Source organism: Centruroides vittatus, unplaced genomic scaffold (assembly GCF_030686945.1).
Source record: "Centruroides vittatus isolate TY-2023 unplaced genomic scaffold, ASM3068694v2 contig_436, whole genome shotgun sequence".
NCBI classification, from domain to species: Eukaryota; Metazoa; Arthropoda; class Arachnida; order Scorpiones; family Buthidae; genus Centruroides; species Centruroides vittatus.
The window spans coordinates 2,168,427-2,187,077 of NW_027122237.1; the positions used below are offsets into that span (position 1 = coordinate 2,168,427).

An 18,651-nucleotide genomic window follows, 5' to 3' on the forward strand; every position below is an offset into this window, starting at 1 on the left:
CGTCCTCACTGTTCCCTGTCTTCTGATTGCTGGACTCTGAGATGAGCCACCAGCTTTGATACTTAGGGTAACATTAACCCCGTTTTTTATAATTAAGTAGACTGTTTGAATAAATATTGTTCACCTAATTGATTGCCTTTGCCTTTTAATTTTATTTTAACCATTAATATACTTGAATAATAATTCTAAACTAGTTTGGCCTGACACGCTTACGCCAAACTAGTTTGGTGTAAAATTGGGTTTTGCCAGTAACATATACAATAATAACAATTTTTTGGGGGGATAGTGGACCTCACATTATTAAGGTTAAACATTTGCAATTAAAATTTTTTGCTGAAACTGTGTGGTTTTAGTGAATTTACTGCTATTCAGCTATAATAGAATATTTTGTGACTTTTCTTTTATCATCAAATAAAAATTAAATTTGTGTGTGTTTGTCTCAAAATTCTGTGCAAATTTCAATGGTATTTTCTAGTAATTACAAATAATTGCATATTCACACATTCTCTTAACAGCATACTTCTTTCTAGAAATGCTCTTGATTTTATTTATTGAAAAAATTTTACATAAATAGTGTTCCTTTTTAAAAATAGAAGGATTTAAATCAGGGGTGTCAAACTTAAACACCTTAAGTCCCAATTTTTTATTTCAAGTATGACAGCGGGCCAGATGTTTTTAGCTTTTGTAGCCAAAAGTTTTCTAAAATGTAGCCCAAAAGTAACCGACTCAAAAAATTCCTTTTTAATAACCAGAGATTTCACAATAAAATAAAAAAAAACCATTTGTACTTTTCAAGCAATAACTTTAATAAATAACTCACTACTTATCACACCAGAATTACTTCAAAAATTACATACCCAGAACTTTTTAAGGTGTGATCATGTATAAATATCAACGAATGTTTTCGAACCCCTTCTGGGCTCTGCTTCAGGTTCCAATCAGTTTCTATATGGATGTTCAACATCTGTTAAATATCAGTTCATTACGCATGTGGTTTAAATTTTCTGTTTAATCGTAGGTTCAAACGGATTTACGAAGAAACCACGTCGCGCATGCGCGATCAATCAGGCCGTCTGTGTATAATGGGTGACTAGAGCGTGTTGTGAATTAACTCTTGCCATGCCAATGACAAAACCAGTTCCTCTTTAAAATTTATGCACATGCTGGTGTTGAAGGATTTAAACATGTGCATAGCCTCTAACCATTTGAGATCCACCAAGGTTGTTACAACCGGTGTTGTTTTCCAAAAAATGATGTTGTCATCAATATACCTCCTATATAGTTGGATGTTGGGGAGGAATTGAGGGAGGACCTTGCTCTCCAACTGCTGCACAACCATTTCACACAGGTCCCCAGAGACCGGGCTGCCCATGGTGACTCCCTTCCCTGTGTGTAGATGTTGGCATTAAATTGTGTGAGATTTCTCGCTCTATTTCGAATTTTGATATTAAGATGTTAATTAATTTCCTCTCTTTTTGCCGGAGAGGTCAAGTGGATGACTCATTTGTTTCCCCTTTTTCTCTATGACGCGGTAGCGAAGTATCCGTCTCAGTCCGAAGATTTCTCACGCTCAAACCGATGACGATTCTGATGATTACGCAAATTATGGTCAGAATCAGGAGTAAGTTGGTACGAAGATACTCTTTAGCTTCCACTCTGGTTTGCGTCATTTCCGCTATTCCCACAGGAAAGCCTTTGTGGTACCTCCTCCCCCAAGGAACGCTGAATGTCATGCTTTGTATCCATTTTGGTAACTTCATTTCGTAAGTAAAATTGTAGAATTAATATATTTAAACGTTCCAAACGTAACTTTTAATTTAAAAAAAAAAAAAAAAATTTGAAAGGTTCTCCGAGATTAAGAATTAGAATTATTTAAAATTCATTCCAAATTTGGAATGAATTTTAAATAATTCTAATTCTTTTAATAACCTTTCAAATTTTTTTTTTTTTTTTTTTTTTAAATTAAAAGTTACGTTTGGAATGTTTAAATATATTAACTCTACAATTTTACTTACGAAATGAAGTTACCAAAATGGATACAAAGCATGACATTCAGCGTTCCTTGGGGGAGGAGGTGTACCACAAAGGCTTTCCTGTGGGAATAGCGGAAATGACGCAAACCAGAGTGGAAGCTAAAGAGTATCTTTGTACCAACTTACTTCCGATTCTGACCATAATTTGCGTAATCATCGGAATTGTCATTGGTTTGAGCGTTAGAAATCTTCGGAAATGGGACGAGAGGAGGTTGATGTTTATTAACTTTCCAGCCGAAATCTTTCTAAGAATGTTGCAGGCTTTGACCATCCCTCTGATTGTTGCCAGTCTCATAGCAGCTGTGGGCAATCTGGAGGTTAATTTTGTTGGGAAAATCGGGGTGAGAGCTATACTCATTTTTCTCAGCACAACTTTGATTGCCACTTCATTGGGTGTTGTGCTGGCCTTCGTTATCCAACCGGGAAAACACAAAGACGATACCTACGTCAAAGATCAACATTCTGTTATCCATTTTAGTCTTACTGTAGATAAGTTGTTGGATCTTGTAAGGAACATGATTCCACGCAACGTTATCGAAGCCTGTATTTTTCAAACATTTACTGAGATTGTTCCTCCAGAAAATGAAACCCTTAGGAATTTTACAGATTTTACATTCGTGGAAATTTAAATCTTCGCGTATACAAGAAATGAATATCTTGGGTCTAGTAGTATTTGCCATTATGATAGGAATGTCTTTGAGTAAGATGAAAGAAAAATCCACACCCGCTCTCAACTTCTTCGAATGTATCGATGAATGCATCATGATTATTGCATAAACAAATAACATTATTGAATTGATGTTGCAGGCTGCAACTAATTGTCCGCGGGCCATGAGTGGCCAGCGGACCGTATCTTTGACATGTCTGATTTAAATGAATTCAATTGAAGAAATGTATTCAGCAGATTTTATATTAAATTGTGAAAATGGGAAATCTTATATAATGAAACATTTCTCCAAAATGAGAGTTTCACAGCCTACAATGTAAAGTGTCATTTTAAGGATAGAGCAAGAGGAACTTCAAGAAAGAATAATGGAAAGTAGTCAAAATAGGAAGAAATTCACTGAAAAGAAAAGGAACCATTTGGAAGAAGTTTCTATGGGAAAGTTGGACAAATGCTTAGAAAATTGATAAACTTCGAAATTTCACATGGACGTGTTTGCTGAATGTTCATGGAACATCAACTGATTCTCAAGAACTGAAAGCAGGCACAAAATACACGAAGGAACTTCCTGCTCAAAAAACCATTTTTGTAGAAGCTGTGTAATAGAATCTTGAAGGTGTCAAACAACCTTGATGTAGTTGTGGATGATGAGTCATATTTTACTTTTGTCAGAAGTGAACCTGCTGATGACAATCACTACAGTATAGCATTGTTTATCCGAAAGCCGGTCAACCGAAACATCGGTTAACTGAAAGCTTTCCAGTTGGACTGTTTCGTGCTGAATCAAACGTTTTTGATACTAAATTAACTTCTAAAGTATCATTTTTTTGTTTTTATATTTTTCAATATATTTATTTTGTTTGTACAAAGTAAAGAAATAATTTTTAACGATACAATAGCCTCGATTATTATTATAAAAATTTTCGTTAGGCTTAAAATCGACGAAAATTCAACACGAAGCAACATGCAACAAAGAAAAATTTTAACATCGGATAGGTTAACATATTTTTTTGTACATAATCGGTTATCCGAGAAATCAGTTATCCAAACAACCCCAGTCCCCAATTGATTCGGATAAACAATGCTCTACTGTATTTTATCAAAGAAGGGCTAGATGTGGATCCTGAAGGTCAAATTCAAACGACACTGCAAATTTTCTCTGTAGTTTCCAGTCAAACTGGAAGCTTCAGAGAAATCAATGAAAATCTGTAAATATCCCTTTGGACAGACTGTCCAAAGGGATATTTACAGATCTTCATTGCTCTATTATATCTTTCTATCACTAAAGAAGCATATGGCAATCAATGCATTTAGAAGAATTATGGCAATTAAAGCAATACTTCTAATGTTTAGCAGACTAAATTGTGAAATATTACTATTGAGACTTTATTGGGTTGAAATTTGAGAACATTGTAGACCTAAAAATTCTCACTGTTATGCGTCTGCCCTTAATCTGAAGAATGGTGTTAGATAGATGAAAGTCCATACCAGATATGGAAAGCTTAGGACAGGAGACCCCAATTAACTATATACAAACTTCTGGTCTAGACTGGAAGTCGTGTGATTTTAATTAAAATGTCTTTTCCTGAATGCAGTTACATCAATGATCGGAATGACTGTTATCATCAGGAAAAGTATAATGTACAGGAGCAAAACACTGCTAATTTCAGATGGAGAATATATACAGTATTCTAAATTAAATAAATTAAGAATATGATTAAAAATTGTAGTCCGGCATTTTGACAATATCACAATAAATAATAGCTCATTATACATTTAACTTAATTGAATGATTTGATTTTTTTTATATCAATGAATATTTTTATGAAAAATTCAAAATAACATAGGCATAAAAAAAATTTTTTTTATTCTAGGCCAAAGCTATGGGAGATTATTTGGTAGTTGGAGTACATACAGATGGTATGTTTCATTTTCTTTTATATAGTTTTTGAAAGAAATAAAAATTGAGTTAGTCAGTATTAAAAAAAATTAAATTTTATCACTTTGTCAAGAACCTGTTACCAGTGTGCTTTGTGAAAATATAGTTTATCACAAACGCTTTCAAACTTTTGAACATTTCTTCTTCAGGTGAAATCTGAAAATGCTTTTAAAATGGAACATGAATACAGTAGAGCGTCGTTTATCCGAAAGCCAGTCAACCGAAAGCTTTCCAGTCGGACTGTGTTGTGCTGAATCAAACGTTTTTGATACTAGATTAACTTTTAAAGTATAATTTTTTTGTTTTTATATTTTTCAACATATTTATTTTTTGTACAAAATAAAGAAATAATTTTTAATGCTACAATAGCCTCGATTAGTATTATAAAAATTTTTGTTAGGCTTAAAATCGAAGAAAATTCAACACAAAGCGACACGCAACGAAGAAAAATTTCAACATTGGATAGGTTAATATATTTTTTGTACATAATCGGTTATCCGAAAAATCAGTTATCCGAACAACCCCAGTTTCCAATTGATTCAGATAAATGACACTCTACTGTATTTAAATTAAATTTTTAGAAAACTTTGGAAATTAACTTGACAGTATTAAAAAGCAATGATTTTAATTTTCAAATTTAACAAATTTAATTTTAAAGCCCTTCCTTTTTAGCTATATTTCAGTTAGAGCAAAATGTGATTTATACAAATTGAAATTTGAAAACAATGTATTTTTTCTAAAATTAATTTGAGATTTTCAAGCACAAAATATTTTAAAACTATCTATCAAGAAAACTATTATCTAGTTTTATGAGCAAACATACAATTTTTGAAAGATCAATTAGTTATTACTTTGACTTATACAGATTTTACATTGTTAATTTTAAAATTCAAATAAACTCACTCAGCAAAATGTAAACCACAACGCAACACCTTAAGTTGCTGAGAAATTTATTAAAAAATGCAAAGCTCTCAAACGTTTTAATTAAGTACTTCCATGCAGATGGTAACCCTTCAGCATTCCTAGAATTAATGCATGTATTATGCAGCTTGCTCTTATAAATTTCAATCTTTTCTGCACTCATTGCCAAATATACATTATATTCTCAAGAAATGTACATTAAGTATTTTACATTTCTTCCATTAATTTTGTATTTAAATTTGTTTCATTATATTTGAATTTATATATTTTAGAACATATTTTATTTTTCTCTTTTAACCTGAGGATGGCCAAAGATTTGGCTGAAAACATTAGTTGCATTTTTTGATAAATTTCTCAGCAACTTAAGGTGTTGTGTTATGGTTAATTTTAAATTTTAATAAAGAAATTTTAGCTATCTTCCTCATAACGTCCAAATTAGTTAGAATTTGTTGATGATAAGTGTTCAAAAAGTTTGAAAAACAAATTAAAATTAAATATAAATACACAATTCTTATTTCACTTTTATGATTTACTTGATTTTTCCCATTTTTACACAATTCATAGAAGGAAAATCAAGTAGATTATTATTGATTTTTCTATGAATTCGAGTTGGATTATTGATCAAAATTCAATATTGATCAAAAAGGAAACAGTACCTGTACATTTCTTGAGAATATAATTTTTCATAAAAATAGAATTGAGTTAAAGAATGTAATTTTAATAAATGTTAGCTTAGCTTCAAAATCATGTTTCAAAATTAACATTTTAAGAATAATAAAAATTGTAAAGTTAGATAATAAATACGTAACTAAACAAAAGTCTATACAGTATATTATCAGGCTTTGGGTTGTTTAATACACTTATTAGATAATAATTCTGGATATTTTAGCATGATTAAAAAAGTGTGTATTGATTATATGTAAAATTTCTAAGACATATTTAAAGATAGTTTCAAAAAATAAATGTGATCCTATTTAGAATATTACATATTACAATGATATTTATTTTTGTAAGTTAAGAACACTTTTAATTCTGGATTAATAAGTTTAACAGCAAGTATGTTAGACTAAATGTGATTTTATTATTAAAAAATTTCACTTTAAAAATTTTTACTTTTATTGATTTTTTTTTTAACTACTAAAATTTAAGTAGATGGTTAAGACAATTAAAATATAGTAAGTGTTAATATTTTTAATAGAAGAAATTACAAAACATAAAGGCCCACCTGTGTTTACAGAGCAGGAACGCTACAAAATGGTTCGAGGAATTAAATGGGTAGATGAGGTATGATTTATAAGTCAAAATAAATGAAATTGCTATGAATTTATGATTAAATTTTCACTTTTTGATTGATTTTTTTTTTAATATTAATCTTTAAGTTATTCTAAGATTTATTAAATAATATAAATTTTTGAAGTTTTGGAATTAAAATAGTCATTAAATTGAATACTGTTATCTAAAAGTGCATAGTATGGAAATAGTATCCAGAAAAAATTCACAATAATATGAAATAGGCATTGCAATGTAATCATTGAAATCATGATTCTAAATTATATGATTATGTAGAAACAGTAAATTTTGTCATACAAGGAAATGTTTTACTATTTCATAATTTCATTTCTGGAAATTGTTGTAAATTACATTAAAGATTTCAGACTTGGAGATTAGCCATTTTACCTTTTGATTCTTACTGTGCGATTTTATTTTAAATTATAATAATTTAAAATCAATGTTTAAAGGTTATAAAGGTTGCATAAGTTATTTTTGTAAATATAGGAACTACATATAGATAAGAAAACAAAAATTTTATAGAAAAAATAATAATATAAAAATCCAGTAAATTTTAAATATAAGAAAGTTAATTAATTTCTTACTAAAATTCTAGAATATTTAAAACTAATAATTATTTCTATCTGGTGTAAATTCTTTACAATATAATTAATTTATTTTTTCTTTTTGATTTATTGAATGATTGATTAAAAATCAGTTGACATTATAGTTTATAATTGATATGACTTACAATATATTTCAATAAAATTTGAATTTTAAATATTTCTGGTTAAATAACATTTATTATATATAACAGGTTGTGGAAGGAGCACCGTATATTACCACAATAGAAACTCTGAATAAATATAATTGTGATTTTTGTGTTCATGGAGGTAAGTTTATATTTTTTTCCACTTATTTTAAATTTGTTAAAGTAGTCAAGTCTGCTTAGGACACACCCTCGGGATTGCTGTATTATGCATCCTTATTCAAAGTAACAAGCTTATTCAGGGAGTTGTTCATGGCCATCCTTGTATGTCGTAGCTATGTGTAACTTATAACACACTTGAAAATGTGAAAATTCATTATCACATAATTTAACTGTACAGTACTTATTGGTTTCCATTCTTATAACATCAATTTTGTCATTTTATTAAATAATCAGTAAATGCAGTGTATGTGCTAGTCAGATTATTTTCACTTCTTCTTCCCAGAAATACCGTAGGAAGACTGTATGAAAAGATATGAACATCTTCCTTAATGTTCTCTCTAATGGGATTAGAATATATAAAAAAAATAACTTTATTCTTGCAGTATTATACTTATTTTTTTATCAGAGTTTCTTGTGATAATTTACAAATATGGAAATGAATTACGTGTGCTATCACAACTATTCACACAATAAACAATCTAAACAAATTTACTAAATCAAATCTATAATACTCTTTTGAATGTGATTACTTGCAGCTTTCTTCTTCATTCATTTCTTCAGTTTCATAAAATGCATTACAGGCAGTAAAATTTTCCTCCAAATATTTTCTTGCTGTGCAAAAATGAAACAATTCAGCTCTATGAAGAATAGGTTTTTCAGGTTTGTAAACAATTTCTATTTCATCTTTGTCTTGTTCAACTGCTTTATCTTTCTCCATTCATTTTTTTAAACCACATCACATTTTAACAAAATATCATAATGTGTAGAGTGCTCTGTTACAGTGCATCTTAGGTGGAGATTTATCATACAATTAAATCTTCCTTAAAATAATGCTTCCTTATGCAGACTTCTGCTCTATAAATTCTGCTGACATGGTGATTATTTAAATGGACTACTTTGCTATCCAATTCTCTGTTAATAGGAGTTCCACTGCATGTAAAACAAAGGAAAGAAAATCGGAAACATGGAAAAGTGCTGTTTAAGTAAATTACTCCCATATCTGATGCTCTTTCAAGTGGACTCTATTGTATATAAATGCACTGAAAAACAATAAACTGCAAGAAAGTGTTATATGTATATATAACACTCTCTAACACTTAATAGAAAAAATATATATACAGTCGACTCCGCATAAGTCAACACCCCAAGGGGAAGTGGAAATGTGTCGAGTTATCCGATGTGACGACTAAAGCGAAGTTGGAAAAAAAAACCACAAAACTACAATTAGGAAAATACAGTAGTGCATTAAACAGTAGTATAGGCTTACAATAGATTGTGTCCTCCATTTACAATTACTCTAAACGAATTTTTCAGTTTTTCATCTACAGTGTTGTTTGTTTTGAGCACTTAACTGTCTCGACTTTCTTTTTCAATGATCATGAACGCCTTGAAAACATCATCATTGCAATTGTCAATTGTTGGCAAGTAACATCTAAGGATTCTTAATACCTCTAGCATGAGAAAATGCAAATTGGATTCTGGTGTGACATTGATGTAGATTGTATATTTTCTTTTTGTTTATCTGTTATTATTTTATACATAAAAATACATAAAATGTTCAGGCATTTTTATTAATAGACTCCCCCTCCTGAAAAAAAAATGAGTTTGCATCACACGTGTGGTGCGAACTCATTTTTTTTCAGGAGGGAGGTGACAACGTATCAGAGTTTGGGACAGCAAAAGTATGTTGACTTATCCAGTAGTGACGAGTTAAACAGTGTCGAGTAAACTGGAGTTTTTTAACATTAATTCCTATGTAAGTCAGCTGGGACAATAGAAAACTGACTACTTAACCGATGATGTTGAGTTATCTGAGTGATGACTTATGCAGAGTCGACTGTATTTTTTATTTAAGCTTTGTTAACTGATTATTGATTTACCATAGGTTTTTATGGAAATTTAATTAATTCGTTTTGGAGACTCCAAAAAATAAAAAAATATATACTTTCTTACTAAGTTTATTTATATGTAATAATAAAAATACATACAGACACAGTCTTGCATTTTTATTAGTCATGTTTTTCTGTTTGTGGGGGTTAAAGAATCTGTCTAATGTCGATTGCCTTTCTCTCCAAGATTTTTCAGAAGTACAGTAGAGAACCGAAAATCGGAATCAATTGGGGACTGGAGTTGTTCAGATTAGTGATTTGTTCCGATTACCGATTATGTACGAATAAATATATTAACCTGTCCGATGTTCAAATTTTTCTTCATTGCGTGTTGCTTCGTGTTGAATTTTTCTCCGTTGCGTGTTGCTTTGTGTTGAATTTTCGTCGATTTTAAGCCTAATGAAAATTTTTATAACAATAATCGAGGCTATCGTATTGTCAAAAATTATTTCTGCATTTTGTACAAACAAAATAAATATATTGAAGAATATAAAAACATGAAAATTATACTTTAGAAGTAAATTTAGTATTAAAAATGTTCGATTCGGCACGACACGGTTCGACTGAAAATCGTTCTGATTACTGGAGTTCCGATTAACGAGTCTCTACTGCATTTGTTGGTAAATTCATAGCTTTACTCCTCTGTTGTAAGGGGCTGTCCATAAATGATGTCCACACTGGAAGTGAGGTGGTTAACCCCCTCCCGCGCTTTCAGTGTGGACATCATTTATGGACAGCCTCTTAAGACAAATCAGACAAGGTGGTTGAGTATTATGGACATCCATTTATTTCATTACATTCTATACAGTTTATGCATTTTTATTATATTTCAAAAGTTTCTTGTATGTTTCATTTCTATGTACGAATAAATATATTAACCTGTCCGATGTTCAAATTTTTCTTCGTTGCGTGTTGCTTCGTGTTGAATTTTATTTTCTATTTATGGTATCTATCATTCATAAAGTGGTGAAGGTTTTAACGGGTTCGTTATGTTGGACATCCAAAGAGGGAAAGGGGTTACAAAAACTTGGACAAAATGGGACAAGAGGGAGGAGTAAAAATTTCAAGAAAAATGCATATGTAATTTATGGACAACCCAAGTTTTCAGACTGCAGAAAATGGACTTATGCCATTTCATAATGAATGGTTATGCAATGTCATTTACCGATGAATTTTTAATTGATCAAAATATATGGTTATTTAAAATGCTAAGTGTGAATTGTTTATAAATAAAAAGTTCACACTAAATTGTATGTATATTATGTGATTTTCCAATATTTTCCAAAAATGGACTTGCACCACTTTCAAAATAAACGGTCCATATAATGATTATTTGCACATTATTCATTATGTAATGCTTATAATAATACATATAATATAGCATCTAGTAAATGTCTTAAATACCACCATATTCAGCAGTTACATTTTGAAGATAAGTTATTCATATTCTTAAAATATATAAATTTATTCAGTTTTTTTTTCATATTTGATAATTTAATTTTAATTGCTGTTTAGAATATGTTGATTTTATTAAAACAGAGTAATGTGAACATTTCTGGCTGCGATGTGTTTGCTTGAACTTTTTAATCAACAATATAGACATAGAAAACTATGTATGTTAAATATATGTATAAAAATTTTCTAAGAATTCTTAAATTTTGTAAATTTACAAAAATTAAAATTCTTAAAAAAGACAATATAAAAAACATTTGTCTTCTTACTTGTCCTTTCACACACATGAGGAAATAATAGTTCTATAGTGATGGACTGTTCATTTGAGGCTACTTATCCTCTTCAATATAAAAACATTAAAACATCCCTCTGGCGATGGCATGATAATGTCCACTCCACCATAGAGCTATTATTTTCCTAATGTGTGTGAAAGGACAATGCATACGTTTTCGACTGTATTTTTCGGTTTTCTTCAGGTTAAAAGTTCCGAGATTCAGGTCAGCTCTTATGCCCGGGGTCGAAGCATAAGTAGATAGGGCAGTGGTGCCTCTGCCCTATGATCAATGTCATACTTGTGTTTGCATAGACGCTTATCTAGAGAACGTATCGTAGAGCCAATATATAAAAGGTCCCTTTGAAATCCATGGTTCCATAATGGGACAGAATATACCCCTGGAGCCAATCTTTTGTCTATGTCATCTTTGCAGTTGCGGAGGATGTCATAAATAGTACTACGCCTCTTATATGCAATTTTTTTTTGTTTGTAAATGCAGCAATTTCTCTATAAATAGGGTCAAGGTGGTGGTTACATTCAACCACGGCCCAAGACTGAGGATTATTCGAGTTGTTAGTACGTGAGTTATAGTTGTCAATATTATATACTTGTGACAAATAGGCAAATGCAAGGTTATGAATTAATCTTCGCCCATACCTGTGTCTTGAGGCTATGTTCTGGATGCACTGAAATTCTGCCAATGTATCGTTGAATTTTGAGTTATGTGTGAATGCTGTTTTGGTTAGGGCCTGGAACGCCGCTCCCTTGTATGAAAAGGGATCATCAGAATTGGCAGGGATGAATAGAAGAGTATAGCATGGCTTGTAATAGACCTTGGTTGATAGCCTGTCACCTTCCAATTGTATATTGATATCAAGGAAGGTTGCATTTGAATTGCTTATTTGGTCTAACTTGATGCAGAAGCCATACGGGTTATTATTCATTGCTTCAATGAAATTATTGATATTGGGCTTAGCTTTCCACATAATGAAGATGTCATCAATGTACCTTTTATAAATAAGTATGTTATGACCAAATACAGGTACTGTATGATTCTTTGTTCTAGTTGTCTAATGAGTAACTCACACAAATCTCCCAAAAGTGGGCTGCCCATAGGGACACTGCATTTCTGGAGGTAAGTATAAGTATTGTTGTTGAACCAAAAAATGAAGTGTAGCATAACAGGTGAGCAAGTTCCAAAACTTGTTTATGGTGTGTACCATGAGAAGTTAGTAAGAGATCCCTAATTGCACAAAAGCATGGCTGGATTTTTATAGAAGGGTATAATGATACAAAATCAAGCACAGTGATGTACGTTTGATCAGTTATGCTAAGCGGTTTCAAAGCCTCCAATAACTCCACCGAGTTCCGGACCATCAATGGATAATCATTCAAGCTGTGAGTTATATGCTTGTGTATAGCCGTGTCTAACACTCTAGTAGGGGATCATGCCCTGTCAAGGATTGGTCTCAATACAGGTGTATCCCTGTGTGTTTTGGCAAGCGCAAATAGCCTGGGAGTGTCACGGGAAGGCACCACTGCCCTGTTTATGTTCATCCCTCTAGCCAATGGTGTTTGAGTAAACTTTTTTACACGTGCTTGCAGCTTGTTGACATAACCATCCTCAATGGGTTCACACTCTGTATCATTGATGTATTTTTGCATCATTGAAGTGTACGTTTTCTTTTTCAATAACACAAGAGCTTTGCTCTCATCTGTCTTGAGTACTATTACATTATTATCCGTTAACCATTTTTTGGACTTGTTTCTAAATTCAGTTGTCATGTATGCAGTTGTTAGTATCTTGTATCTTGAATGCAGATTTCCATCTGAAATATTCTTTGTGCATTTTGTTCATCCCAGTGATAAGATTTTCTACATCAGGCATCACTTCTTCAGGACGTATGTAGGAATCACAAGGGGCAAACGTAGGTCCATGTGATAGTGAGCGGATGAGAAAGTCAGGAGGTGATATGTCGTCCCAGCATATCAAGGATTAGTGTTGTAGCGTATCATGTGGTTTTTTGCTTGTTGAGAATCCAATCAAATTTCTTTTGGTAACATATGGATAGGCTTCTTTCGAGCTTACATTGGAAGGTAACAATTCTCCCATCGATTTCTTCTAGTAACTCCAGATTCTGGTTGTATAATTGATTCTCCACATTGATTACGCAATTAAGTTTAGAAAATACTGTCTTGCATATTGTGCTCCTTTTGTGTTTTTCTTAGGCTGGAAGTATATGCAGGACAAGAAATGCGAGGAGATAAGAACAGACTTCATTGACAAGCTCCAGTCAAGAGTCCATAGATTTACACACACTCAATTGGCAAAAAAGTTAGGACTAGGCAATGCAACAATAGCCTCACCAGCACTCCCCAGATTATTTGTCTATGCCAAAACCCACAAACAAGGGATGGAATTAAGACCTATCTTAGACAAAACCAACACACCTACTAGAAAAATAGAACAGAAGATACACATAGCCTTCTAGGTGTTTAGCTAGGACCATCGGTTTGCGATTTCTAATTCCACACAAGTAATTGAAGCCATCTGGAACTGTGAACTGTCTGAGGAATTCTGGATCACCATTTTAGATTTTAAGGCGCTATACCCATCAGTTAAACTAGAGCCCTGTTTTTGTGGTCTGTGAGATTGGCTCATGACTAAGATGGCAAATAATGCAGACCAAAAACAAGTACAAGGACAACTAAATGGGAAGATGTTTCATCATCAGCTGTCGTAAATAATCGGGCTATAAACGATTAAAGATTATAAATAAATTTGGCACTTGAGGTAGGCATTAGGTGCCATCTCTTATTAAAATTAATAATTATAATAATTTAAATAAATTTAGATTAAACTGGAAGAAAAGAATCTGCTCAAAGCAGTACTCAAACCCGCCACTCCCGCTTACCATGCGGTCGCGTTGCCAGTTACGCTACCTGGACCTTCGGTCCAATCTGCTCTTCCAGTATATATAAGCCAAAGACATAACCATTGATGGCTATTACGGCACCAACTGGGGACAACTCCATGCCCACAGCCAGCAACATCAACTCAAGGCACTCAGTCGGCCATTGCAACCCTGGCAAGGTATATATAGAAATAAACACACATCAAACCCAATAATATTAATCCATTACATCATCAGCTGCTGTAAATAATCGGGCTATAAATAGCCCGATTATTTACGGTAATAGCCGTCGATGGTTATGTCTTTGGCTTATATATACTGGAAGAGGAGATCGAACCGAAGGTCCGGGTAGCATAACTGGCAACGCGACTGCACAGTAAGCGGGAGTTGCAGGTTAGAGTTCTGCTTCGGGCCGATTCTTTTCTTCCAGTTTAATCTAAATTTATTTAAATTATTATAATTATTAATTTTAATAAGAGATGGCGCCTAACGCCTACCTCAAGTGCCAAATCTATATATATAATCAAGACGAGTTGATAATGATAATAATAATAATCAGCGCAGAGCCCAAATGGTTAGAAGTTGAAAGTTGAAATTTGGTACACAGTTAGTTCACGAGAACACACACTAAGAAGGGATTTTTTGAAATTCCCCTCCAAGGGGGGAGGGACAGGATTAAGTCTTAACACTTCCATTAACAATGGAAGTGCTACGTAACAATGGAGGTGTCAACAATGGAATTTTCAACAATGGAATAGTTAAGAGAAAGTGACATGCAAGACGCAGATGCAGTTTTTTTCATTTTTGCAGGAAATTAAACATATTTTTAGATTCATCTAAAAATTCTCTAATTAGTCTGGAAACAGGGTGACTCAATTCTTGCATTCTGTGAAATCGGGTAAGGTAATAATCTTAATCTTCGGTATTGCTACTTTTGCCCAAGCAACGCTGGGTCCATCCGCTAGTTTATTTATAATCTTCAGTCATTTATAGCCCAATTATTTACGGCAGCTGATGATGTAACAGATTAATATTATTGGGTTTGATGTGTGTTTATTTGAAGATGTTTCTTCAAAAAAGAGGACTACCTATGCGTAGCCTGTTATCAGGGGACTTAGCTGAAACGCCTCCTAGAAGCCGAAGTCATCCGTAAGTTCCTTCCCAATATTAAAGTATATAAACAATACATTGATGACATATGCATCATATGGAAGATGAAACCAATCATTGAAGAATTTATAAGATGTATGAATTGCAACCCATATGGCCTTACAATTGAATTGGAACAAATAAGCAATAAGGAGGCTCGTTTTTTGGACTTTAGTATAACATTCAATGGTGGCAGATATGACACAAAGATATCCGAAAGCCAAGTGCCATCCCAATATATGTCCCAGCTGACTCGAACAACCCATACAACTACAAAATGGCAGCTTTTAGAGCACTTATCAGAAGAGCCTACACACATTGTTGCAAAAAACAAAACCAATGGAGGGAAATAGGGAAAATAGCAAAAATTGCTGAAAATACGGCTACACTAAAGGCCTAATATATGGAATGGCTGATACCCAATGAAACCAGCTCTAAGACCAATTGAATGGGATCCCAGGATAGGATCCCTGATAAGATACAGATCCCTGCTGTATAGCTATAACATATAAGCACCCTATGCAGTCCCTATATCAAGAAATTGGAGCTTACACTAACACAAAAATAGCCTACAGATGTCAGCCAGATACATTTGCCATGTTGAGAAACGAGAAAGATCGGGCCGAAATCGAAAGAACACCAGGAGTATATAAAATTCCATTAAAAGATTTGACAGGGACCTCGTATATGTTGGATCTACAAAAATAATAGCTGAAACAACCCCTCTGTGAGCACAAAACAGACATCAAAAAAAAGAAAAGCAATACCGCTTTAGCGATATATTTCAATGAAAATGGCATTATCCTTAACCTACAACAAGCGACAATGATTCCACAAACCCGACACACAAACCAACTACGAAGTCTAGAGGCATTAGAAATTTTTAAAGCAAACTGCAAAGGCCTGTCAATCAATTTGCATGGCAGGCTATCTATGATGCAACACTTTAACAACTGGTGCAAGCGCACATTGTTTAGAGATTCGAATTTTGAAATTTTTAAAAATTCCAAAGATAGAAACATTGGAGACCTGAACAGTTAAAAATCGGAGTCGCACCAGAAAAACTTATAAAACACCTGAAGACGACCCTAGAAGTGGGTCGAAAACATTTGTTACATTTTTTACGTAGTTACTGCAAAGCTATAAAAGGTTAGTATGACGTATCTGTAATAGTACCTATATTTGGTCATAACATACTTATTTATAAAAGGTACATTGATGACATCTTCATTATGTGGAAAGCTAAGCCCAATATCAATAATTTCATTGAAGCAATGAATAATAACCCGTATGGCTTCTGCATCAAGTTAGACCAAATAAGCAATTCAAATGCAACCTTCCTTGATATCAATATACAATTGGAAGGTGACAGGCTATCAACCAAGGTCTATTACAAGCCATGCTATACTCTTCTATTCATCCCTGCCAATTCTGATGATCCCTTTTCATACAAGGGAGCGGCGTTCCAGGCCCTAACCAAAACAGCATTCACACATAACTCAAAATTCAACGATACATTGGCAGAATTTCAGTGCATCCAGAACATAGCCTCAAGACACAGGTATGGGCGAAGATTAATTCATAACCTTGCATTTGTCTATTTGTCACAAGTATATAATATTGACAACTATAACTCACGTACTAACAACTCGAATAATCCTCAGTCTTGGGCCGTGGTTGAATGTAACCACCACCTTGACCCTATTTATAGAGAAATTGCTGCATTTACAAACAAAAAAAAATTGCATATAAGAGGCGTAGTACTATTTATGACATCCTCCGCAACTGCAAAGATGACATAGACAAAAGATTGGCTCCAGGGGTATATTCTGTCCCATTATGGAACCATGGATTTCAAAGGGACCTTTTATATATTGGCTCTACGATACGTTCTCTAGATAAGCGTCTATGCAAACACAAGTATGACATTGATCATAGGGCAGTGGTGCCTCTGTTATCTACTTATGCTTCAACCCCGGGCATAAGAGCCAACCTGGATAACGCACAAATAATTAAACTATCACACTGAAGAGAACACATACGTATGCCAGAAACTCTCAAAATATTCAAAGTGGGGTTACGCAATAACTGCATTAACACCAAGAATACGATTAATATTTCTAAGGCTTGGAAGTTCTATTATGAAGGTGAGGACCCCCGTAACTCCATTTAATGCAGCTCTCCACCGCTTTGTGTGTAAAAAACACTGATACATTCTTTCGTTTATATATTCTTTCGTTTAGGCAATGTTTGATACACATGCACAGAATGTATTTTTATACGCAAGATTTGATATGTTCTAAAAAAATTTTTAAATCTTTGCACAATGGCTCTTCGAATCTCGGAACTTTTAACCTGTGAAAGGACAAGTGAAAAGACAAATTTTTTTGTGTTGTCTTTTTTAAGAATTTTCTTAAATTTTGTAAATTAAAAATTTTTTCTGACCTACCAATTTTTATCAAATTTTCTAAGAATTCATTATATAATTATATGCCTATCCCTTTTTTTGCATTTCAAAGAATGCTGCGTAAAACGAAAATTACATAAAAAGTACAATACTTGCATCCTGTAGAAAATTACTTGATAAGATTCAGAATTTTAATGGAATGAAAAAAAACAATTTACAAAAGCAACATGAGCTTTTTTATTATTATTGTGAGATAAGCAGAGGGTCAGGGGGGAAAACCTCGCTGATCACTTACACTGCACGGGTTGGTAAAACTCGACCTCATTGTCGTTGGATGGCTAGGAGGGCAGAAAGTGAGTGGGGAGGTGCGTCAGTAAGTCGACAGGCATCCTTACTTTGACAGGAGACAGGTTTGACAAATAACAATAAAGGTTTATTAACTAACAAAAGCTAACATACAATAAAATACACATAAAAGAAAGGTATACAGATAATTACTGCTAAAATACGGATAAAATATCTTCCTATCACTAATCGCGATCTAATCAATAAATTAGTCACGTGCCTAATCTTGAGTGGGAGAGAGTTTACAAAGTCGATATACCTTGATAGGTGGTTTGATGACTGTATGCGACGACCTCCTGGACTATGGAAGCTGGAATCAGTCTTATGTCTGGGACTGGAGACACTGGATTCAGACCTTCCTGGATGATCGCGCTCTTTCCAGAGTCAATCAGGTTTTTATACAATCGTTGTTGGCATTGAGCCAGTCTATTATTCAATGTTCGATGACTAATTGGCTGACTCG

General features: G+C 33.1%; 2 protein-coding genes and 1 pseudogene across 2 annotated transcripts in view; 2 read left to right on the forward strand and 1 right to left on the reverse strand.

Annotated features, from left to right (window-relative positions):
- Positions 1-18,651, reverse strand: part of mah (mahogany) — a 353,681-nt gene that overhangs the window by 330,795 nt on the left and 4,235 nt on the right. The gene's annotated exons all lie outside the window — the stretch shown is intronic.
- Pect (phosphoethanolamine cytidylyltransferase) overlaps positions 1-18,651 on the forward strand; it is a 125,058-nt gene that overhangs the window by 31,194 nt on the left and 75,213 nt on the right. The window contains exons 3-5 of the mRNA XM_067272359.1: positions 4,572-4,617; positions 6,756-6,841; positions 7,644-7,719. Coding sequence (XP_067128460.1) covers positions 4,572-4,617; positions 6,756-6,841; positions 7,644-7,719 — 208 coding nt within the window. The remainder of the gene's footprint in view (positions 1-4,571; positions 4,618-6,755; positions 6,842-7,643; positions 7,720-18,651) is intronic.
- On the forward strand, positions 1,933-2,810 carry LOC136976964 (excitatory amino acid transporter 3-like; annotated as a pseudogene).